The sequence below is a fragment of the Catharus ustulatus genome, chromosome 3, assembly GCF_009819885.2.
Source record: "Catharus ustulatus isolate bCatUst1 chromosome 3, bCatUst1.pri.v2, whole genome shotgun sequence".
Classification (NCBI taxonomy): domain Eukaryota; kingdom Metazoa; phylum Chordata; class Aves; order Passeriformes; family Turdidae; genus Catharus; species Catharus ustulatus.
This window is the reverse complement of record NC_046223.1, coordinates 100,002,241-100,028,062: the sequence shown is the minus strand read 5'-3', so window position 1 is coordinate 100,028,062 and position 25,822 is coordinate 100,002,241. Positions and strand designations below refer to the sequence as shown.

The 25,822-nt window shown below is 37.1% G+C and overlaps 1 protein-coding gene across 11 annotated transcripts in view; it reads left to right on the top strand.

The window, feature by feature from the left end:
• Positions 1-25,822, top strand: part of MYT1L (myelin transcription factor 1 like) — a 236,396-nt gene that overhangs the window by 129,901 nt on the left and 80,673 nt on the right. For 5 of the 11 annotated variants that reach the window (XM_033056743.1, XM_033056741.1, XM_033056742.1 and 2 more), the window contains one exon: positions 21,454-22,425. In XM_033056743.1, the coding sequence (XP_032912634.1) occupies positions 21,454-22,425 (972 nt within the window). Of the gene's footprint in view, positions 1-720; positions 744-21,453; positions 22,432-25,822 lie in introns of those variants that run through there. The other 6 variants (XM_033056740.1, XM_033056738.2, XM_033056737.1 and 3 more) reach the window with 2 other exon arrangements.

The following is a 25,822-nucleotide window of genomic DNA, read 5'->3' as shown; positions in this document are numbered from 1 at the left end:
AAAATGTAATCTTAGTAGTGGATTAATGCATGCAGTTACCAGGAGAATATTCATGAAGGTACAAGCAAAGCATCAGCTACAGCTGGGTGCCTGTACTGATCATTTGCAAGGGTATTTTCTAGATCTGTTTATAGAATGTCAACAACTGCCCACATAAATTCTGTCACAAGTTTGCAGATAATTTTTGTGACCAAAAATGGACCTCTTCCCTTTGACAATTTTACCCTATACTTCCCCCTACCCCCAAAAACTATTCAGAACTAACTATTATAATATACTTTGGTTCTTTTAGACTTGATTTCTGTGTGGTTTAGTTGATTCTATTAAAAATATAGTGAATGGCAGGTTTACATAGATAACATCTTTCTAAAGTTTATATATTTTTGTTATCATGCCATGGCATAAATGCCATTTAGACATATAGGTTACTGGTAGTAACCAAATTAATGCAGTAGCAATGTGATTAGCCTATTCAACTGTCTCTTTTTTTGGGATATTGGACTTTATATAATACTTTCAAAAAAATGTAATTACTATCCATTTACTCCTTATGCTGATGACAGACATCATAATGCACTGGGGTGAAATGAAGGAATCATGCAAAAATTAATGAGCTATCTAAAAAGTATTTTGTTCCCATTTCCAGGGAACACGTTTTTGGTTGGGTAGATTCACCTTTCTAACCAATAAAAATATAAGAAAAGCTTTCAGCACTCCTCAGTTGGATTCCTCTTAGGAACCAGGTATGAAAGTTGTATGACTTTTGTTTCAGCATTCTGTAAGGTCAGATCTTAAATCTTAAAGAAAGACTTTGGAAGCATACTTTCCCTTTGGGTGAGATGGTGGCCAGCTGGGTGGCTATCAGAGTTTTCTGCATCTGTAGTGTTTCCTCAATTGCCTGAATTTACCACAAGATTGGTAGAGAAAAAATGGTCAGTCTTAAAACTTGCATGAGTTTGATGCAACAAGGAAGTAATTTCCTTTTGCAGGGAGCTCTGCTGTTTTAGAACCTGGAAGAGAAGCTGTGTTAGATCAGGCTGATGTGCAACTGCTGTTGCTGTCCTGATGAGCAAGTGCAAGATGTCCAGCAGTTTCTTTAAAAATAGCTATGACTAAGTTTGTAGGTGCTTAGATTATGGTGCAACTGCTACTGTGATTTCAGCTGACATTAAAAACTTTGAATCTACACTATCAAAAATGATAAAAGAAAAAACAAACAAACAAAACAACTAAAGCAAAACTCAAAATTGCTTCTGGCAAGCCAGCAGGCTTAATACTCAGTTTATTTTTCTGTGATAATGAAACACAGTGGTTTACTTATTCCAACACAGTTACACATGCAGTTAGTGGTCCTAATCAATGTGAAGAGGCTGACATTGTTTTTTGACTGCTTTCCTTCCATATATAGTAGGCTGTGGTTAAGAACTGCAAAAAATTTACAAAGGTACCTCTATTAGCTGCTCTGCGTATTACTTGACATTAAAATTTACATAGGTCAAGTTTAGCTTCGGAACTCATGCTATTCCAGTATTAAAACAAATGTACATTAATAAATAAATACATGTTCTATCTAAATGATTAGTCATTAAGAAAAATTTCTCATGAAATCAGAGAAGTGATAGTAGAATTTTATTTGAAAAGTATTTAATGATCCTTTTGAGTATCAACATAGTAATCAGTATGCAACAGTCCCAGTTAGAGCAGAGATGATTTAAAGGAAGTTTTTCAAGCAATTAATTAGGAAGATAGCAGGCAGTTCCTTATGCCTATGCCAAAGAGTAGGGAGTGATAACAGTTTGGTTTTGGTGAGGTCTAGAGACTGGTCAATAAATCATATTTTTAAAAATAATTTCTTTCCAAGAGAGATCCTGATGTTTCACTTTATCCTGCTTGTAGCACAAGCTGCGTTGATAGATTTTGGACTGCTGATTTTCCAGAAAATAAGGTGCAAAATTAGTTGTAAACTACATGGTCAGAATATGACTCTTGCTTTATCTATTGACTATATGGAGAATGAGATATGTTAGCTGTGAATTTAGTTGTCTCAATCACTTGCTGCTCACTACAAGACTCGCTATAACGTTGTGGCAAACCACCTTATAAGTAACCTTAGCAGGAAGTCTTAATGTGTCACAGGATTCCTGTCCCTAGAAACAAAATGCAGAGTTTTCCACTGGTCACCAGGATGCCTACACAGTTCTCATAAAAGTTTCTGTCACTAGTGCTGTAGATGATAGCATGTCAGAAAATTTCCAGAAGTAGCTACAGACCAGGTGAACAAAACAATTGAAATCATAAGTATTGGTGACAGAATAATTCCATCAGCAAGTATAGGATAGACTATAGAGGCAGAAATGGGGAAGAGGGGGAAGGGAGAGGGTAGGACAGTAAAGGTAAGGTATTTTACTATTTCTTAGATCAGATTCAGTTTTCTAGTAGAAAAGGGTAAATCCTGGGAAACTCGGGTATGTCACTGGTGTATCATTGCCCATTACTTTTTGGTTTAAAGGAATGGGAATTTTTGAATGGGGTTCTCAGTAAATATAGGTAGTATACAGATAATATAGATAAACAGTTCCTGTTTAAATACTTGGGCACTCATTGAAACCCCCACAGCCTTTTTGAAAATCACATTTTGTAGCCTTCCCATTGATAATCTAAAGGAATTGGAACACACAGATGCATCTTAATAGTCTGATAAATCTCAAAATATCAATTTAAAACTACAAGGAAGAATAACAGCCAAACCTTTTTTAGTGAGTCCTGTGCTTGTACTTCTGTACACAGTCCTTTGAAACAAAATTCATGTTTTAAACTCTCCACCAATGGCTAGCGTATCTTCTAAATTTCCATTAAATCTGAATCTCTTTAAAGAGCAGGTATTTATCCATCTCTGAAGAGACTTGAGAAGCCCTTATGTTCAACTCAGCTGCTAAAGGAAAGATTAATCTGATTTCCCTTCTGTCCCAGGAAAAAAAGGAAAGATAGAGATGACCTGTTTTACCTGTGATAACCTAATCTGTAAATTGAAATAGAAATGGGAAAGAGTGACAGTAACGGCTGCTTTTGGAGCACTCCTTCTCTGTGATGGCAACTGCCAAGAACCTTTGGTTTGAAAGCTGGAGTGTGCATTCAATTTTCAAGGCAAACCAAAGCACCTTCTTCTGAGATGAGCTTTCTTCAGGTAGTCAGATCTTGAAGATTGGAGAAGCTCCTGGAACAGATGTTCCAATGAACCGTTTAGTCTGTATCCCATGAAGATCTTCAAAATGCTTGTACTCTGGGTATTTTATAATCAGGAGTAGGAGCAGTTAGGTTGATTCTAGACCTGAAGAAATTTGATACATCATTCAAATCCATTTCGCAGATGATGCTACAAAAACTATAGCAGTTTCTTAACAGGTAAATTAGGAGTCTTTTAGATTGCCCCTTACATTTTCTATTAAACTCAAAGTAGTTGGCATAACCAGTATACTAATATGTGATATTGCACCTAATTTTTCAAGTGAAATACACTTCAAAAACAGCTGTAAACAACAGATAGAAGTGTGAGACACAGTACGGGTTTTTCGAAGAAGAAAAACTAGCACATGCACATAGAGATAGATGTTCTACCTGTTTTCATATTTCATAGAATAATAGAATTATTTAGGTTGGAAGAGACCTCTAAGACCATTGAATCCAACAGTATTTGTTTAACTTGTAGGATTGTTTTTTAAGAATCTCATAATATTTTTTTTTATTTCATCTGCATAAACTCAACACAAATAGACCCTCAAGATGTGAAATCTACCTATCAGCTCTATTAAAATTGTTAGTGCCCTCCACTATCTTCCTGATCCCCTAAGCAGATTTCATCTGAAGTGCTTGTGCCCTCTAAGCAAGAGGACACCAATCTAAAAGATGAAAGAAGCCCATGTGCTGAGAAAAACATGGTGGCACACAGCTTTCCAGCTGTGAATCCTGCTGAAAACATTCCTGAGAAAGTAAACAACTTGATGAAATGAAGATAACCTATCTGTATTAGCAAGGTCATCTGTCAGCCTGCTGACCACTAATCATATTCATTTATTCAAACTGCTAGAAGGAAAGTGGTCATCTATTTGGTGAACACAGTAGGTGTTCAGTCTTAATCAGAGCAGAGAGCTACACTCACGTGTACCTCACAGAAAAAACACCTAATAGAAATAAATTATAGCTTTAAATTGAGGGACCAGAGAGCATAATTTCACTGCTTAGGACAATGTATATGGGGAAAAGTGTCTTTTTCAGCGCCAAAGAAGACTAAAAAAATGCCTGATGTTTACATAAGGCAAAGCAGATCTAAACTCTTTGCTAATAAATTTTGCTGCTGTACCGTGCTGTGCCTTGATAAAAGAAGATACTCTGTGCTTAGAGTGTCTCACACCCTGATAATAACAACCTGAAGAAAAGAAAAAACTTAGAGTTGCTGTTGGAAGATATTTATCATGGCCATTGCATTCTTTTCCTCTGGATGAAAAGTTAAAGTCACCTTTCTGGTCTAGTTACCAGTCTGATCTGGTTAAGTGCTCAAGCCTGGGAGTCATTGAGTCAAGGCTCAGGATAAGATACTGAGATTAGCTCAGTTGATTAGAGCATAATGTTAATAATACCAAGGCTGTGTGTTTGGTTCCTTTATGGGCCATTTCCTTAAGAGCCACACTTGATGATTCTTGGAGTTCCCTTCCAACTCAGAATATTCTGGGAATCTGTGATACCTGCTTTTTCCATTGAAGAAGCAAGCATGGATTACAACATGGTCTGCTGTTTAGCTGTTTATATTTCATATTGACATATTGATTCAGACTCAGCATTTTCACTAAAAAATTTTGTTAGAAATAATGCAATTAAAACATTTATTACTGGTAGTTCAGGCCTGCAAACCTCAAGGTTGTTGAGTACGGTGGGGAAACAACTAGCTGGTAAATACCCCCTGGATACTTCTAGTTCTTGTGGAAAAAGTTTGGATCTTTTTGTTACTGTTATGTGTTTGTGGTTGGTTGGTTGGTTGGTTGGTTGGTTGGTTGGTTGGTTGGTTGGTTGGTTTGTTGATTGCTTAAATATGACTCAAGTGTTAGTCAGTTTTGCTTTTTATGGTGTTACATGCTCAAGGTCTTTACTATACATAGACAATGTAATTGAAATTCATTAAATGGCATTATTTTAACATAATTTTTTAATTCTCTGAAGTAAGATTGGGTCTGATACTGAGCATGTTTGCATTGAGAATAATCAAGAATAGATTTATGTCAGTAGAGCTGCATTTATGTGAGGTGGTATGTTGCACGTGTCATCCCTAACTTTTCCTTTGTTTGAAGAACTGTTTTAGAAGAGTTCCTTCTGTTTGAATGTTTAACTCAGAAACTCAGTAAACCTTCTAGGCTGTGTCTAGAAACTTATATTGCCCTCTCCATCTTAACTTCCACATTAAAAGTCACTTAAGTATCACAAGTTTAGTCACTAAGGACACTTAAATATCATTTTCATGTAAAGGTTTTCATATTTAACTCCTTTCCTACAAATAAAAGACCTTAAATGATAATGTGAAATATCTGATCCTTCAAAAGCAAATTATTCAATTATATCTTTCTGCAGTGTAAAGAAATTATTCACTTTTGATGACACAGATTATACATCTCTGTCATACGCAACTTTGGTTGATGTAAGCAGAAATTCTGTAGAGAACATTGGCATACTGAATGAGTTCAGGGTCTGAACTTAAGGCCTTAGTAAAAGGGTCGAGAAGCACATTCAGCACCATATCTGATTTTAATGCTGCTTTATTTTGAAACTGTTTTACATGCATAGGGCTGCTTGTTTGCACTTTTAATACACTGACCCCTTCCTTCAGTGTTAGCTGAACTTGAGAGGTCAGGCCCATTGTACTGTCAAATTGTTTCAGGGCTTGTCTGTGACCAAAGCTTTCTCTAGTCTTGCCAGAGCAGTGGGTTTGGAAAGGAACCATGTCTCAGCAGCACTGCTTTGGATTCTCACAGGTTGCAGAAAAAGGCTGAGTGGATCCTTGATTTTTTTTCCGATATCATTTGTTGTCTGGCAAGATCTTACAGTAAAATTATTTTTTTCTGGAATCAGATGGATTGGAGAAGAAATTGAAGTGCTGTAGTCTTAGAGCTGTAGCTCTGTTCTCACTTAGACTCTCTGTAACTTGTTCATTGCCAGTGATCTCCTGGTTTTGGCACAACTGTGCCAAGAAGCCAGTTGGTTATATGATGTAGTGCTTTCAAGAACCAATAATTAACTCAATTTATATAGCAACTCTTTGCATCCATATTTGTAAATGACCTGGCATTGTAGAAGGTCTCACATCTGGAATATATCACTTCTAGAAACAGATTCAGGGAATGTACAGAACTGAGCTCTTCATGATCTCTCTCTGAATTCCTTTGTCTTTCACAGTGCATCTTCAGAGTCCATTGCCCACACTGTACTGCATCTTACACAGTGACCACAGAGTCTGTGAATCCTTCTTGACATTACAGATGCAATGATTGTTTAAAATAATGTTTACTTGATCAGTATTATAGGTTCCTGTTTCTCCACTTGTGTTTAGAGTGCAGCTCTAAAAGCAATTTTGATGACCCTCTTAGTTCCAAATTCCCACTGGCTTTATAGTGTTTGTTCTAAAAGAGTGAACACAAATGGTAGCTTTTCCTCCTAAAAAGCAGAGAACTTTATTTGGTAACTGTGGGAGTTAAATTTGCCCTATTAGAGCTCCTCCAGGAGATAATAAAATTAAATAAAATTACAGACCGGACTGATAATTTCTTCTGATCCATGTCCATTCTCACGAATCAAATTTGCAGTCCTAGAAAATGCCTCAAATTTTATTTAACTGAAATATATAAACCTGAAAAAGAATTATTTTGAAACAAAAACATTGTTATGTGATGAACATATATAAGTAATTTTGAATACATTTGTATTATGGAAGCATTTCTTCCTTCTTTTACAGGTGTCAAAACAATTGACATTTATTATTTTGTCACTTATATCACATTGACATAGTCTTTTTTTACCAAAAGAAATACTTTCCCTTCTCTAAATTAATGTAGTTTTCAGGTTTTTTTTCCTTGAGAGTGGCTCTGGGAGTACAATTAGTAAACTGGATAGCAAGGAAGGCCAAGTCATTTAGCAGAATACAAAAAAAACAACTAATGATAGGAAAGAAACCACCTAAAGGAGGCTGGGTTTGGTCAGTGTTGCTGAAATCCTCTGAATTATGTGGTACATTGAGGCTTCATTCAGAAAGTACTGAAAATACTCACTAACATTAAGCATTTCAAGTATTCATACCACTACATGGAGAGTGTGGCAGATATTATATGTGTCTGCAGTAAATATTATTGCTATAGCAAAAACTTGTGGTGGCTCTGTCAGAGAAACTTTTCAGGCTTGACAACTCAGGAACTCAGGACTTAGTGGGGGTTTATTAGGTGAACTCATCATCGGCTAATTTTGTCATCCCAAAAGCTTAATTTTGCAGACTATGCTATTAAATAGGAAGGTAAGTACTAGTATTGCTGGAACACTAAAGGAACACCACAGGATAACTGAACTTCCAATTACAAAAACAGACAAATCAAGCAGGCATTTTCTTCCTTGTGCTCCACAGACATGGATTACTGACAGAACAAGGGCAAAGTGTGTGTGTCATGAACACTTCCAGTCACCTAACACAGGAGTGTTTGCAAAGCTGCTCATGCCCGTCAGACTAGGGTTCTGTCATTACAAAGCATCTGTGGTGAGATTCCCTACTTGTCATATATACTTTAAGGCAAGCTGTGCAACTGCTTTTCTTCTGATTTCTATTGTATCAAATCTATTGTTTCACCAACTGCCTCCACTTATTATAGAAGTTCTGTATAAACAAGATACATCTGCTAAGCAATTTCTTGGACACCCTGTAAAGAACTTGGCTGAAGATTTACAGAATATTGTTATTCTGTCATCTGCAATAATTAAAACATTGTTCAACTTTAGGGCTGGCATCCAGTGGAAAGTTAAAAATTTTTGTTTCTTCTGTTATGTGTTGAACAAAACTTTGCCCTCAGATCATTAAGACAAAAAAATATTTTTAAAAGTAATAGTGGAAATAAAGAATAACAGATCATTATTAGGAGTGACTCTTAGGAATTGGGCTGAATTTAGACTTACAAAAAGTATACTAAAGTTTATAATAGTGTTTGTTTATTATCTATGAGCACAGTCTATTAATATCCTGTCCTCAAAATATAGCCAGAAAGGACAATTTTTAGATTAATAGACACTGGAATCCTGTCTCAGGAACCAAGGATCCTGTTATAATTGTGGAGTGAGGTAAATGTTTCACGTTAGAATGGAATGAAAGTTCTGCCGCTATCTGTAATGCAGGTGCCTGATTTAAGTGTAACAAGTGATGCAGGAGTTCAATGCCACATGCCCTTCTTTCCTAACACAGTAGGTTGGACCCTAGACCAGGGCTTCTTTGCATAGGGATTGCTCTTACACACACTAATGAAGCTCTATCACATCCTAGAAAAAACGATCAAGAACTGTGTCATTCTCCTGAGAAAGTGGACCTTGCTGAGATCTCTCTTTGCTCGAAGGACCCTGTAACCATCTTATGGCTTGGCTTCTTAATATTAGGCTACAAAATCAGTCCTGGGCACAGGGAGCAGACACCGCATTTCTCTCTTCAAGGCAAGTGGCCTTGTATAATATCTACAATAAAGACATTGCATTTTTGCCAAAATACCAAATAGCAAAAAATACCAAATAGCATAAAAATACCCCAATATGGATCTTACTCTGCTCTTGTGTTTTCTGCTTCCTAATGGACCTTGAATCCAGTCTAGCTTTTAATGTGGTGACTAGCAAATGTTTTTGGGAAATATAGTACGCCATATATATAAACCATGAGGGCTTATACTGTTGCTCTTCTGGCTCTTTAGTCAGTGACCCACTAAACAATGTTCTTAACCTGGGCGATGGGCAGGTGGGAGTGAGCAGGGAAAGTGAAGTAGAAAACAAGCTGTTTGCTTTAAGCAAGCCAATCAAAGCAACATTTCATGGGAAGCCTTTTTCTTTCAGGTGTGCATTACAGCATACCTATTGGATTAAATTGGTCTGGAAACCTATGTATGAAAAGACTCAGTGTTAGAATATTTTGGTACTTAAATAGCAGAGAGACAGAGAGCTTTGTAAGGCTGGAACTGTACACATCAAAGCAGAGCTTTGAGTTGATTAGTGTTAAGATGTCTCTCAGGTTTAAGGGACAGATGAGTACAGATGTAGTTGTATCACCAAGTAAAATAGAAATATGACTGTGCCTTTCTATACAACATGCCACATAAAAAGTCTAATCTGAAAGGGTTTTAGAAATTACTGTGCTATTCATAAGTGGTTTTTGTAAGTGATTTTTGTCAAAATCCCCACTAAAGATATGAGATTAAGAAAAAATTTTATTTGTTGGCTGGAGGGTCTTAGGACACAGAAATGGAAACAATAAGTTCCAAATGTAAAAGGGATGACAGAGCTTATGAAGGAAAGAAAAATGCAGAAAGACATAAAGAAACATTTAGAAGGTCAGCATGGGAAAATGAAATATGCTATTAGGATTCCTTCATGGACAGCAGGATATGACAGATGTGAAAGCTGCAGTAAAGAATCTGCATTATGTGGAATTTTTAAATTAACAAGGCTTTAAGATGGAACATCAGGGCTAAACAAAATACCCACACCCACAGGTGATGCTGCACATTTTTTTGTGTTATATTTTCTCCTCCCTAGTTATATGTGAGCATTTTCCTATAGTTCATGATGTGAAGTAGCTTACTGTGTCTTTTTTTTTCTTTATGATAGGATTCTTTATCACTGTCATTAGTAGAATCAGAACTAGACACATGCAGAGCACTTTTAGCACTCCATCCAGTATGTGAAGACTCTCTGAGACTTTTTATGATATTATAAACAAGGATTTTTAAACTAAAATTGTCTGTATAAGATACAAACAGCGATCAGCCAGTAATTTCACGATTATAAGCCGCACTGGATTATAAGCTGCACTTTCGTTCGCAGCGAGGATCCACGTGCAACTTTCTCAAAGTTGCCAATTAGTAACAGAATCCCGGGATCGTGGGGTTTACTGGCTCGGCTCGGCACTGCCCTGCCGCAGCCAGGGAGCGGCCCCAGCCCGGCTCCCCTGCCCCCGCCGGCTCCAGCCCCACTCCCCCACGGGTGGTGGCCCCAGCCCCTCTTGGGGCCGGGCGGGCTCGCACTTCCAGGTTGGCAAATTTCTGAACCTCATCCATATATTGGCCGCTCCGGAGTACAAGGCGCACTTCTGGGTTGGGACCAAAATTTTAGTCAAAAGGGTGTGGCTTCTTATCGTGAAATTACTGATATTTAAAATTTCTGTGTTTGCTGTATTACTGTATTTAAAAATGCATAATTAAAAGTAATAACAATGTATTTAGTAAAGAATAACTGTCCTCTTGCAAGTAAGTTTTTTGCTTGAAATCTTTCACATCTTTGAGAAAATAGGTAGTGTAGAAATAGTGTACACAGTTTATTTGAGTTTTATAAATGGATTTGATACAGTTCCATTTAATTAATTCATTTTAAGTCATAAAACAATACAGCACCAGATACAAAGGAACAGAGGGGGAAAGTTCATGTTGGATGGGTTAATTCCATTGGCTCCTAAATAGCTCAGATACTTCAGTGCACAGAAAATTAAGTTAATAAGATGAGAACCTAAAAATAATCAAAAAGGCAATTGAAAGGGAGTAATATGTTAAAGTGAAAAAATTAAAACCAGAAATAATTTCAGGCAGAAGTAAAGGTATTGGCTTTATCTCACATACAATACTTTTACCAGAGAACTCCAGCAAAATAACTTCTAGGCTGAAGCATCCTGAGACCAGACTCAGACTCAGGTTTAGGTTTTATATGGTGTAAGATTTTCTCTGTATCTATGGGCATGTATTTTGGAAAAGTGGTTATGTGGTTATTTGATTGATTTTTTTTTTGTTGTTGCTTATTGTTTCTGCAAGGATAGTTATTTTCAGCACAGATGCCGTGCACTAATGCTGTGCTGCTGTACTCAATTTAGGCACTGTGAGACTGGCAGCAAAGCCTCTGCCATCATAGCTAGTAGGTACATATTTAGTTGGAAATATATAGAAATGCATGTAAGTATGTAAGTTGCTACTTTTGTCCAGCAAATACTCTCCTTTTAGGAGATACAAGCTTTCATTAGATATTCCAGGGCAGATCTGAGCAGCAGTGTGAAATCCCTCAATTTCTAAAATGGGAGCAATATGAGGACTTCAGGTGGACAGGTACTTGGAAGAGCCTTGCTGGAAATATCTTTGGAGATGCCATAGTGACATAAAAGGTGGTCTCTCTCTGGTACTATAGAACACATTTCCTGCATTTAACAGGTGTCTGGTACTTTACTCTCATTCTTACACACTTCCAGTCACATCGGCCATCTTTACCCATAGGTGGCAAATTAACAGAAGGTACTAAAGACTCTTTGTAGCTAGCTAAGACCCATTGGGTCACCATTTTCTCTTTTTTGAGGTCCACTGTGTAAGTACACTTGGCTGACTGGTGTAGCATGATTGGCCAGAGTTGACACTGGCTAGATGCCAGATGTCCACTGAAGCCGCTCTTATCATTGCCCTCCTGAACTGAGATAAACTCGGCGAGAGATCAAAGACAGAACAGAGTCAACTTGGGGAAATGATTTGAATTTACCAATGAAAATCAGAGTAGGATAATGAGAAGCAAAATAAAGCCTCTTTTCCAGGGTCTACTTGCTCCAGGGGTGCAGGGAGACAGGGAATGGGGGTTACAAGCAGCTCATCGCAGGTTGTTTCTCCCACTGCTTCCCTCTCAGGGAAAGGAGTCCTTCCCCTGCCCCAGTATGGGGTCCTTCCCATGGGAGACTGTTCTCCATGAATTTCAGTATGAGTCTTTCCCATGGGCTTCAGTTCTTCACACTGCTCCAGCATGGGTCCCTTTCTGCAGGGTGCAGCCCTTCAGGAGCAGATCCTCCAGTGTGGGTCCTCCATGTGGTCAGCAGTCCTGCCCCCAAACTTGCTCCAGCATGGGCTCCTCTCTCCACAAGGCCACAGGTCCTGATAGGAGCCTGTTCCAGTGCAGCCTTCCACAGGTCACAGCCTCCTTCAAGCGTCCACTTGCTCACATGTGGGGTTCTCCACAGACTGCAGGTGGATCTCTGCTCCACCATGGACCTCCATGGGCTGCAGGGGCACAGCTGCCTCACGTTGGGCTGCAGGGGAATCTCTGCTCCAACACCTGGAGCATGTCCTATCCTTCCTGTTCCTCTCACATATTCTCACTCAGCTCTTCTCTGTTTGCAATTACTTCTGCCTAATAAATTTTCTTCTTAAATTATCACAGAGATGTTCCTACCATCACTGACGGTCTCAGCCTTCGCCAGGAGTGGGTCCACTGTGGAGCTGGCTGGCATTGGCTCTCCTGAACAGGGAGAAGTTGCTAGAAATTGTAGCCCAAAACCTTGCCATGCAAACCCATGGTAAATGGTTCACATTTGCCTTATCATTCCTTCTGAAATGTGTTTTCTATTGATCCCAGCTTAGGGGTTTTCCTGCCTTTGTCCCTTCAGTCACGTTAATCAATGACTACATCTAAGTGAGTGAATAAAATAGACCATAGTCAACTCATTTAATGCCAAGTTCAACTGTTGTGTGATTTGGGTGCATATACAGCTAATCTTTTACCTTCCGAAATATGTTCACCACATTCAAACTCCTTGGGAATAGTCCTTAACCAGCACCTTTTCATCTGGACACTGCTGGAAAATTGCTAAGTCACTCAAAGTCATGCCAGATCCTCACTAAGAGTAAAGCAGCATGAATAATCACATTCCACTTCTCTGTTTACTGTTCTCTCCCTAATTAAGAGGGACAGAAGAGAATATTAATAATAGAGGGCTATAACCAAAGAGGTAAAGAATCCTTTGTGTTTACTTTCTTCTTACACTATGGATTATTACTCAGCCTTCCCTGTCATGACAACATAGGGAATGAGACAAATTAAAAGATTAAAAAAGGTATAAAAATAACAGAACAAACACCCTAACTAAAAGCTTTACATTTCAGATGAAGTAAAGTCTGGCACTTGTGCATGTAGATGTCTTTGTCTTTCCAGATTCCTTGGCACTGAACTGAAGAGAGACATGAAGAAGAAATTTCAATATTTCTGTATTTTAGATGAGGTTCTCTCATCCTCTAGAATGGTATTGATATGTGCCTCTGTCCCTTTGGCCAATCAGGTCATCTTATCAATGCACAAATTAACTTTCTTTGATAATCAAACACAATTAAAAAAGTAATCAAACTTAAGATGGAGACAAAAGAATAATGTAAATCATGCAGTCATAAGCATATATCCCATCCAAAGTATCCATAGTATCCCATCCACACCAGCCTTTCCTGATCTGTCTTTGTCTATCCACAGCCAAAAGATAGTTCCTTTTGGCTAGCTCCTCATTCCTTCCACTCAGCAGTTCCTACTGTGACATACTAAAGATACCATTGAAATTCAGCAATGATCAACCTGAAAAATTTGAGTAAAAGCACCAAGGATAGGATTCAGTTTAATTGATAACTAATCAAGATAAACAGCCAGTTTTAGGGGATAATTCAGCCAATCTACTATAGATACCTAGGTTAGGATGAAAAATCATATCCCAGGATGCATGTTTTTGTCTATTAGCTGTAAATGGAATCTAGATGTGTAGTTCATATAGAGACATGTTCAATGTGGCCTGACACTGAGTCAGAGACCTGAACTGAAAGAAAAAATGGTAAAAAGATATGTTTCCCTATACTGACGATTCCAACCTTTCATCTCAGAGATTTGTTTGTGAGAAAGAAAATACTGCTTTATAAACTGAAAATGTGTTGTTCAGGCTGCATTCTTTGTAAAGTGATGAATATGGAGAGGGATGTAGGCATGGGTCACTGTCTCTGTAGCAATCTTAGGAATAGCCCCATGAGGAGCTCTGTACCAAGAGCTCTCTGAGTGGGTGTTCTGCCATCAGTGCAGCTGGTCCTCTGCTCCCCTGCTGTCTTCCTGCTTGTATCCCAGTATCTGGAGAATAGCTTTGGCTTCCTCATTGCCTGGTGCCCTGCTGAGCTGTGGAACCCTGAGAGAAGGCAAGAAACTGCCAAACTCCATTGAATGCTATGAGATGAAATATCTCACCTCCCTCATATTGACTTCCTGGGGAGAAAAAGTAGGATGAAGTGAATGCCAGTCATCAGCTAAAGCCATCTCATTATCTGCCCAGACAGAAGTCAAGTTAAAACAATTAAGGGCTGCCTAAACCTGATTCACAAAGAAGTGTGGACCAGGTGGGAGGGACTGGCTAAATTGTCTTGCTCTTGCAAACCCAGCATATCCACTTCTGTTCACACATAATCTCAGCAAGTTCCTTCTCAAACCTTAAACATATGCCTTTATACCAAATATTGCAGATACTGCAAACCAAACAAGCAGGCTTCATACAAATCACAGACCTTTCCTACTTAAGGGGTGCATGTAACCAAAAAGTATTTTCTGCTGTCTCTGTGGTGGAGGAAAACAAGATAATTTTCAGAAAATTCATTGCCTTTTGACTTTTGGAAATACTGTTTTGCAGTCAGGATGAAAATATTTGAGAAACAGAAATCAAAAGGAAAAGAAATTATTATTCCATTTTATGCAGCACTTACACTTTTGTATGTGGAGTAATAGGTCCAGTTTTGGGCTCATCTGTACAAGAAAATCTTGAAATATTGGAGTCCAGTGATGAACAACGAGGATGATTAAAGAGTTGGACCTTATGATGTGCAGAAACACTGAAAAAAAAGCAGTTTGTTCACTTGAGTAAGAAAAAGCTACAGGGAGAACTTAGGCTTCAGCTACTTGTATGGAGAGTGAAAAGAAGATGTGTGTAGCATAAGAATAAGAGACAAGTGTAAAAAAAAATCCATTTAGAAATAAGAATTAATTTCTCACCATGACAGTGGTCAAACACTGGAATAGATTTTCCAGAGATGCTGTGGTATTTCCATCCTGGAAGACCTTTAAAGCTGAACTGACAGAACAGGGCCCTGATAATTGCTCTAAGCTGGCACTTTTTTTGAGCAGGTGTTGGACATAGCTCCTGAGGTCCCTTCCAGACTCAGCTACTGCATGATTCCATGGCACCAGTTTGCTGTCAATAGCATGTGACAATCTCCTAAGATCAAAGAAAGGCAAGCAGTATCATGTGGTGAAATGACAAAATCTTAAACATACTGGCTCCAGTCAGAACCTAGATAACCTTTAAGAAGCTCTTTGAGTCTGACACTTGAAGCAAAATTACCTCAGTCATGATCTTGTCAGAGGAGCTGTCAGCTCTCCTTAGATCCTTTTCCAAAACTGTACTGATACCGGTAGCTCTTAGGGATTTGGATTGGAAAAACAGGGATAAATAACAAATGACAGAAAAATTAAAAATATTATTCTCTCTGCCTTTATATTAATAGGAATAACCCAAGTAAGAACATCCATGTTCTACCAATACTTAATGTGAACATTTGTAGATCAGGATGCTATAAATGCAGGTGTGACATAAGCAGAGGCATAATAAGAGGTCATATGAATGGCAAAAAAAAGAGTATTTCTGGACATTGATTATGTAAAACACCTCTGCCTTTAGACAAGAATACACTGATTTGTATAGAAAACTAAATCTTAAATATGCTTTTATACCAATATAATGAATTAATGTTCTTTTTAAAATGTGTTTAAATGGCAAGAAGATTAATTAAAAAGAAATATCTTTATGTATTATAGTCTTTATGTGTTAGTCTTTATGTGTTAGTAATTACTCCACAAAAGGAAAGAAATTCAGATCTGTGAGGATCACTTTTGGTCCTTAGGGAAAAGTAAAAAAAAAAACAAGAAAAAAATAAAGATAGTACTTAAATTTTCAGCAAGCAATAACAGATAAAAAGTGGAACCTATAGAGGATGAAAAGATCAAAACATAACAGAAAAAAAGGAATGAAAGGATACATAAGGTGGCAAATTGTGAATACTTAAAGGTCTATATGGGCTTGATGTACTGCTCTCCTCACTATTAATTCATAATACTGACTCCTACTGTAACGTGCTGTGTTCTTCAGCTCAGATCTTCCTTGCCAAGCTTAATGACTTCTACTCTCCATTTATTTTACTTTGAGCATTGGTTATTAATTGAAAACTATAATTGTAGTAAAGTCTGAACAGTCCCAGTATTACAACTATTGTAAGTACTTATAGCAGGCTGAGGGGGAGAAGTGGAAAAAGAAGTGGAATACAATGGAATAGCTAGAGAGAATTGATTAACTAAATGAACAGTTATCTTTTTTGACTTCCATTAAATATATAAGATCCATAAAGGAACCAATTGTTGTAACAACCAAATTGCTTGGGTCTTTACCTATAGCGCTTCTGGTATAAAAGAGTTCTAAGAAATTTTGCAGGGATTAAGAAAGGGTTCTTCATGCACATAGTCAACTTCAGAGTTCAGTGCATCCCTGAAATAGGCATGCACAAATGCTTGGACTATAATCCAAATCCCATGTCAGTGGGAATATTTAGGCTTTTAGGAGACCTTGCTTAGGTTCTTTGAGAGTTATACATCCTCTGTTTCTTCCATGTGGAGTGGAGAAGTTCAGAGCTCACTGAGCTTTCCACCTCTTCAGTTTCCTTAATCACAAGATTCTCCCCAAGATGGCAATGTACAAATAGTACAAATCCTCCTCCCCATATTATGCCATTACTTTCTATGATTCAGAGTTCATTTGTGCCAGCGTTGTCTTGCTAAATGTTTCTCAGAGGCCATCTATCAGAGATGTGGAGATGTGTGCATGTACTTTGTATTACAGCTTAAAGGGAGAAGAATGGGGATGCTGTAGTATCATGTACTGAGCACTTAGGAATTGACAAGTAGCAATGGCAAGAGCAGTGAAGTGTTTTAAATCAGGAAATGCTGCCTGGATAATGAAACCATCCGTCTGGGCAGGAAGCCTATGTGACCACATGTAGGCTCAGCTTCCTAGCCATCGTATTTTCCCATGCTTGGAAGAAAAGTGAGTAATGTGATACACAGACCACAGATCTGGAAAGTCTTGTTTCTGAAGTCTTTGTCCTTTGGTAGGAATGTAGCTGCTATTTCTGAAGTATCATTGCCTCTCTCTGCAGAATCTCTCAATCTAAATGCTGTGTATTTTCCTTTTCAAAAGGAAGGTGCTGTTTTGCATTAGTCCCTACACTAAAACCAGCAAGCCATTTCTTCTGACAAAATATTGCTTAAAGTTGGATGTGATAGGAGCAAAAGGAGGAAACAGTCAAGTGTGTAGAGGCTATAATTCTTGTTCTCCTATGACTCCTGGTATGACATGGAAACAGTCACTCACCTTCTCTGTGTCTCAATTTCCCATCTGTAAAATGGGGTTAAAATACCTACCTCACAGGGGTGTTGTGAGGCTTTTTAAAATAATGTTTGTAAAGTGCTTTGAGATCCTTGGATGAAAGGTGCAATAAGAAATCAAATTATTCACTTTTTCTAGCGCAATACAAGTGCACTTCTGTTGAAATGGCTAAAGGGCTAAAGGCTTCCAGCTCTTAATAACTGTTCTACACTACTCCACTATAATTTCCTCCTGCCATTCGTTGTATCTGCTGGGAGTTAAAAAGAACAAATTTACAATCTAGAATATCTAAATTCTCATGATATTTTGTAGAAGAGGGCTAGAATAATCTGATACTCTTTTTAAACTGTGTTGTGTATTCTTTGTCCAAGCAACCCTAAAGTTAACATAATAAGGATATATTATAACTTTGTGCATTCTTCACCTAAACTGGATAGCTTTTGTCTTTGTGAGACAAACCCAGTCTTTTACCAAAATAAAACCTTCGGTTTGCATCACTGGTTCAAAACTTATGCGGGGGTTAGAGTAAATATTTTACCTCTCTGGGTTTTGCAGTCATTTAACAGACAGCCATTTAACAGCACACAGTAAAGGTAGCAACTGAGTTAAAGATCAAATCTAAGGAATCACAGGAATGTGAAATGAAAGCAAAATTAAAATTTACAGAACTGAATCAAAGAAAAGGCATATAGTTCACATAGAGCTGCTAGTGTAACATCCTGGAGGACCTTTAACTAATTGATTCAGTATTTAAAATTTCATATTGATAAACAGATGATACAGGTGCCTCATCGGGACAAGTTCAGAATCCAACTGTTATTGAGAACATGACATGGCGTACATAAATATCTTCCTCGTTAAAATTAACTTCTGCATGAAGATAAGAGACATGAGTAAAATAGTTGTTAAAGAAAGGACATGCAAAAAAAGGCCAAAAATTAAAATATGAGAAATGAAACTTATTTAAATATGTTGCTTTCCTGCCTCTCTCATCTGGGATTAGTGCTTTACACTTTCTTCTCTTCCACTATCTTTTCCTTCTTTATTTTATGACTGAATGAATGGGAGACCAGAAGAGGATATAGGCAAACAAACAGAGTAAAAAATACTGTAGTTACAGCTTTCACCCAGCTTACCTACTCAAAAGGAATGTAGATGTCTTCTGTCATACAATACATGATTCATATTTTGACTTTTCCTTTGTGAAGGCAAGGTATAACATATTCCTCCTCTTGGTGATCATTTACAAACACAGCCTCCTCTTTTGAGAAACAATCCCTGAAACTTTTCACATTTCAAAAGTTGGCCTAGAGTAGCCCCTGTGTACTTGAGCAGTTCTCAGGATGACTTGAGAACATCTTTTTTTCCTACTTTGTATTTCAATATCGTATTACAGCTAGATTTGGCTGGATGTTACCAGTGTTCATTGATACCTCATCCTAAACCAGAAGGCACTGGCAATTTTGGAGCTATAGTTTATTGTTTCTTTAATCACTTCAATGTTCCTTTGCTGCATCTGACTGCTCATTAGTGTCGTTACAAGAAGCACCCCACAAAAGCCTCAGTTTCTATGGAACAATCTCCTTGGCACCAGGTTTTATCCTTAATATATAAATTAATGTGGGACTTGTTTGTATATTTTGCTTAGAAAATTATTAGTGGATTTGCTTTTCAAATAGCACAGACTAGTTATCCACTAAGCCTTCATTGCCTTCTTTTATTCAGTTATTCAAGATGAACATTTTTCACACAGGAAGTGTAAGTGGCAATCCTTATTTATACAATGAAAATCTGATACTCTGACACCCTTAATTTTTGTGGCACTGAACCATAAATGTGAATTATAATGATCGTGAAAAATAAAGCAACTAAAATAAAACCACCTTTTATGATAAACAGATAGCCCACTACTGGCTTGGAATATCTTGTGATGTAGAAACACCATACAATCTTCCTTATTAATTATCTTTCCTCTGTATTCAAGCAGATAATATGTAAGATATAATATTTTATCATTAGACCGGGGTTTTTTTCTAGACATAGCCTAGTCATCAACCAGTTCTGCTGCTTAACTACAGCCTACTATCATCCCAGGATCCCTAACCACTGTGTAGAAGAAATACTTATCTTGTGGCTGAAATATTAATTATTTTGCTGTTTAGCTTTGTATTTACAACTCTTCATTTATTATCTTGCCTACCAACATAAAAGCTATTTTTATCAAACGCTATTTCCTATTACCAAAATGTTAGTGCATAAGCCACCTACTACCTGAAATTTCCCAGTTTGGTTTGTTTAACCCAAAATATGAGCCACACTTTAGAAATTGCTATGTTTTTAGGTGTATTAGTGTTGAAAATACATCTAAGCTGAAAAGATGCATCAGAAGTTGATGAACTAGTTCTTGAGCAGGTGTTAATTATCCTAGCTCTACTGGTTTATTTCAATTTGCACCAGCTGAAAAACTGGCCTTGCATGTCACTGTAATGACAGATCTAGGAACTTTCTTTTCCAGTGCTGGAAAATGTTGAAATATAGCTTGTTGAATAATAACCAGTTATCAAAATGTAGCTTATGCAATGTTCATTACTCAATAATTATGAATGTGTGTTTTAAGACTGGGTCTAATAATGACATGACTTCTGAGTGAATATGAGGTACCAGAAGGTGCTCTGTGAATGATATTCATCTGAGTATGGGTATCTTTAAGGTGGGCATCAAGTCTGAGTCCTTTTGTTGTCAGTGAAGAGAAACAGGCACTTCTGGTGGTTATTAGTTCTATTCTCAAGAAGATATCTTAACCAGATCAGGTGCACTGTGTCCATAAAGTGTCTGCTTCTCTTTCTGACTAAGGACGGAACCATGATGTAGATGTAGGTGTAGATGTAGATGTAGATGTAGATGTAGATGATGTAGATGTAGATGTAGATGTAGATGTAGATGTAGATGTAGATGTAGATGTAGATGTAGATGTAGATGTAGATGTAGATGTAGATGTAGATGTCTGTCTTGCTCATATCTGAAGTTAGGTGAGGTGAATCTCCTCCTCAGGGCCTCTCACTGGCTCCATCTTACTAAGCTCTCCCTATGATATTCAACAGTTACTAAAACAAAGCTGAGTAAAATGTGGTAACTTTTCACCTTCTGTTACAGTACACAGAACAGTAAATAACAGCCCTATCATACATATATGACTATCAAATTTGGGCTAACATATTTACTGAAAATTGTATTGTGCATATAATTCCTTCTATCCTCCTTTCATGTAACAACTCTTCTAAAATTCTTAACTTCTCCACAGTTGAACTGAGAGATTTTGATTTTACTGATCGATCCACTAAGTCAAATGCCGTTTAAATCTCTGTGTATAGTTGTCGGTCAATTAGTGTTAATGGTGTGTATGGTGTTAAAAATGTGACATTTTCCTTCTTGGAGTATACTCTTTCTATTTTGGTGAATGGCATTCATCAGTGAGAGAATAAATCCAGTAGTACTCACTCCTTTACCATCTATCATATACAGGAGTGAGAAATGGGGAAAACATTGGCAATTATGTCATCTGAATAATGTGATTGTAATAAATCCCATAAAACTGTGAATATAGAAGTGAAAGGAGAAACATAAGTATTTATGCCATAATATTTAGCAGTAGTAGTAATTATCATTTTGATTGCTTTTTTCTTATCAGTTCTGTGAAAGAAATTCATGTGAATAGCAAATAAACAAAAATAGCCCTATGGACTATAGAGAATTCAGTTCAAATGGGTCATCCATAGTGTTCTAGAATTGCTGTATGATTAACAATATTTGACATGCAGTTTGTTTTCTGTCCGTGCGATTGCAACAACAGTTCCAATTGTAGCCACTTTTTTCTTTTCTTTTCCTTTTTCTTTCTTTCTTTGTTTCTTTCTTTGTTTCTGTTTTTTATGCAGAAGACCATCAAATGAATTGTCACAATACTCGAATAATGCAAGACACAGAAAAAGACGATAACAATAATGATGAGTATGATAATTACGATGAACTGGTGGCCAAGTCATTGTTAAATCTTGGCAAAATTGCAGAGGATGCAGCATACAGAGCCAGGACAGAATCAGAAATGAACAGCAATACATCTAATAGTCTGGAAGATGATAGTGACAAAAATGAAAATATCGGTCGGAAAAGTGAGCTGAGTTTAGATTTAGACAGTGATGTTGTTAGGGAAACAGTGGACTCCCTTAAATTATTAGCACAAGGACATGGTGTAGTGCTTTCAGAAAATATTAATGACAGAAATTATGCAGACAATACTTCACAGCAAGACAATAGGAATATGAACTTTGTAATGCTAGGGAAGCCTGTGAACAATGGACTTACAGAAAAAATAGTGGAGGAGAGTGATGAAGAGGTGTGTCTCAGCAGTTTGGAGTGCTTAAGGAACCAGTGTTTTGATCTGGCTAGGAAACTCAGTGAGACAAACCCACAGGAAAGAAATCAACAGCAAAACATGAACACTCGCCAGCATGTCAGGCAAGAAGATGACTTCCAAGGAAGAACACCAGACCGGAATTACTCTGATATGATGAACCTAATGAGGCTTGAAGAACAGTTGAGCCCCAGATCTAGGACTTTTTCTAGCTGTGCCAAGGAGGATGGTTGTCATGAAAGAGACGATGATACCACCTCTATTACTTCAGATAGGTCTGAAGAAGTGTTTGATATGACAAAAGGTAACTTAACCCTGCTTGAGAAAGCAATTGCTTTGGAAACTGAGAGAGCAAAAGCCATGAGAGAAAAAATGGCAGTGGAAGCTGGAAGGAGGGATAATATGAGATCATTTGAGGAACAGTCTCCAAGACATCTTTCTGGAGATGACAGGAAGCCTAAACCAAGTGACGGCCATGTCAAAAAGCCATATTATGGTAAAGGTAATATTTCTATATACCGTATGTTATGTCATGAGAAAGTGTGAGCTAACATGTTAAGTTTTTGCATAGATTTCTGAAATGAAGTTATTAATTCCACATAATGGGAACTTTATTAAAATTGTAGTATGACATGATTGTAAAATAGTATCATGGTATGATTATAAAATAAAATAATTCATTCTGCAGTGCTAGAAATATGTACAGTATATCATTGGCTAAATTAAAAAAGTAACTTCTCAGGGAAACAAAACAAGAGATCATGTTGAAAGAGGCAAAGATTTTTCTCAAGGTTTAATGTATTTTATAGTAATAATTAAAAAAGTTAATTGTGTTGCAAACTATATTGAAGAGGGGGGGTTTATGTAGTAGATAGTCAATCAGCTATGAAGTGCATATATTACAGATTGGATTGGGTAGGTGGCATCGTGACTTATAAAATTATCATCAAATGACAGTTATTGATGAAACCTCTCCTGTCTAAAATGTAGAATTGCCTGATAGAAATTGAACAGTATCAAAATGACCGATAACATAAGATAGGGGCAGTGACTGCACATTAATTATCTTAAGATACTAAGGTAATGGAAACCATTTGCTATGCAAGGCATGGTGTGGCCTGGGCTGAGATCAATAGCAATTTCTTTCTTATGTGCATTCCACTTCACTGGTTTCATTCCATTGTGGAAACAGTTAAGGTGCTGCCTTGACCATAATTCAATACAAGAAAAAAACCCAATAAAAACCAAATCAAACAAACAAACAAACAAAAAAACCCCAACAAACTAAAGGTTACCTTTAGAATGCCTTTTAATTTCCAGGATTATCATGGTAATGGTGTGTTTCTATTATGACACCCCTCTTTGACGTGTTTACATCTGTACATGTAGGGCCATGTCGTATTAAGTGTTCAATACCTCCTGAGATTCATTGAACACACCTGATTCCCATTGACTTTAGTGGAAGTTGAGGACATGGTATTTCTTGAGAGATGCCAAACAGAAACTATGTTTATCTTATATTTGTTGTAAAATTGCTTGGTTTGCTTTGCAATTGAGATGGTGGGCATTTTTCTCTTTTTTTATAAATCCCTGTTTTGAAAAAGTTATCTGCCCACATGTGATGTTCATGTAGGCAGACATCTTGATCCAATAAAGTTTTGATCATTTTTCACAAGTCTTAAACAAAAGTAATGATCAGTCTTCTAGAAAAGTATGTAAATTACTGATGTCAAACACTGCTGCAATGTATTTTAGTGAAGTTTTGTTTGTTCTAACCACAAATATATAGTCCAGTGTATGCTGTAGTAACTTGGGGCATCTGGGGAAGACAACTTTATTTAGTTAGTGTATTACTGCATAGCCATGTGGATGTTGTGCTAAGTGTTGTTCACATAGACCTACTATGGATGCATTTCCCTGTGAATATATGTCTCTAAAAACACAGAAAACATGGCTAACAGAAATTAATATTTTACAGTTTTTAAATTCTGGTATTGTCCAGCCTTTCCAGTCAATATATGTCTAGGAAAAGATTTTTGCATATAGGCCTACTGTCTCCAAAAAGGCTATATAATTTCTGACAGTAAGAAATGTACAGGTGTCCTATTTTAGAAAATTCTATAGCTTCTTTGAGCCATCCTATTTCTAGGGAGCTGCAGGCTGAATTGGTAATAGGTCCAAGCTCAACCAGGGACTAAATACTGTGTGAGTTTGGACCATGAAACTTTGTGAGTGGATCATTCTTCACCTTTTTAGCAAAAAAAGGAAAAAATATTCCCTTATTTAAGAAACAAATAAACAAATAAACAAAAAACCAAACAAGAAAAGCAAACAACCAAAAAAGCCCAAAATCCCACAACGACAAAAAAACCAAACCAAAACAAAGCAAACAAACCACTGGAAAATATTCTGGTAGTTGTTGAAAGAGGAAGTTTTAAGTAAGACAGTTGCTTATACCATTTGTTTTCCAGTCACGTTATCTTCCAAATACTGCTGGGAGAGATACCTGCAGAGATGTATGATATAGTTAGGTGGAAACTTTCTTGGGAACACAGGTTTGCAGTGAGAACCTCGGCTTCAAAGATCACTGAAACAACCATTAAGGGACCACTAAGCATTTTCCCCCTGCCATTTTAAGCATACTAAACAGGTTTTCTTCTGAAATTTATGCATTTTGAAACCTTTTAAAGTCCTTTGACAACCTTCATTCAGGAAATATTTCCATTGTGGCAAGGAGTGAGAAAAAGTTGCAGAGTTCAGTTAAACTGCAGTATTTCTCCCAAATAGCAGAAGAAGATTTACAAAACAGTATCCAGTGTTTCGTATAAAGTTGTGAAAAGTTTACTCAAATGTCTTCCATTAAAAGCAATGGGAAATTGTGCAAGTACAATTTTATGCAACTTTTGGAATCATTAAGAGTAGTATACAGCATCTTTTCTGACTCATTAGACCATAAAGGCTCTTAAGGATCTGATGTGTGCTATAACTTTACGATGTAGACTTGAATTCAGAACAGGATTTGCTTGATGCTGTAGGATGCAAATGTCTAGATCCTCAGCTGCTCTAAATTACAATACCTTCACCAACTTTGGTGGAGTTCTGACAATGTCAAGTAGCTAAAGTTCCTCTAGTTTAAAGTCTCTAAAAAGCCATTATGGTCTATTAATCATCTACATTTTTTGCAGTCCTTGAATATTGTTATATTTACATAATTTATATTTCATTTGCATTATCTATTCACTTATCTAATACTTTTACCCATCCCAAAGTACTTGACTTGATGAGTTGCTTAGAATTGTGTATGTATGTAGCTGTGGGCTTGCTGTTCTAGTGGTCTCAGCACAGGCCTATCTGGCAGGAATTCAAATCCCTCCTCTGACATTTGCTCCTTCTGTGGCCTTGGGTTTAACTTCTTGATCTCTTTCTTCAACTTCCTGATGTATGAGTTTATGGTCTTTCCAGGAGTGTTGTGATAACTGTATAGCACATTGGAGATAGATATCTATGTTTATTTGTTGTTAAAGAACATGGAACAAAGAGCTGTGTTCTACAGTCCACATGCAAGTAAAATAAGACTTTCATAATTAGGGATTCCATTTGCAAAATACAAGGTTCAAGTATGATATAATATTTTAAGAGTGGATTTAAGACATGGAGAGTCATAACCAGGAGCTAAAGATTTTCTGTAAAATGAAGCTGTTTTGGAAGAACTTGAAAAGTAAAAGTATGTATAAAACCTACCAGAAGGAATTCAGGGAAAGATAAGTTCAAAACAGAATGTAAACTCTGGATTGTAATGATTCATGATGAAAAGGGTTGTATGTGAAGTTCTAAAAGTACTAACATTTCCCCCTATTGTACTGAGGGTTCTGTTTGTTGAAGATGGGATGGAA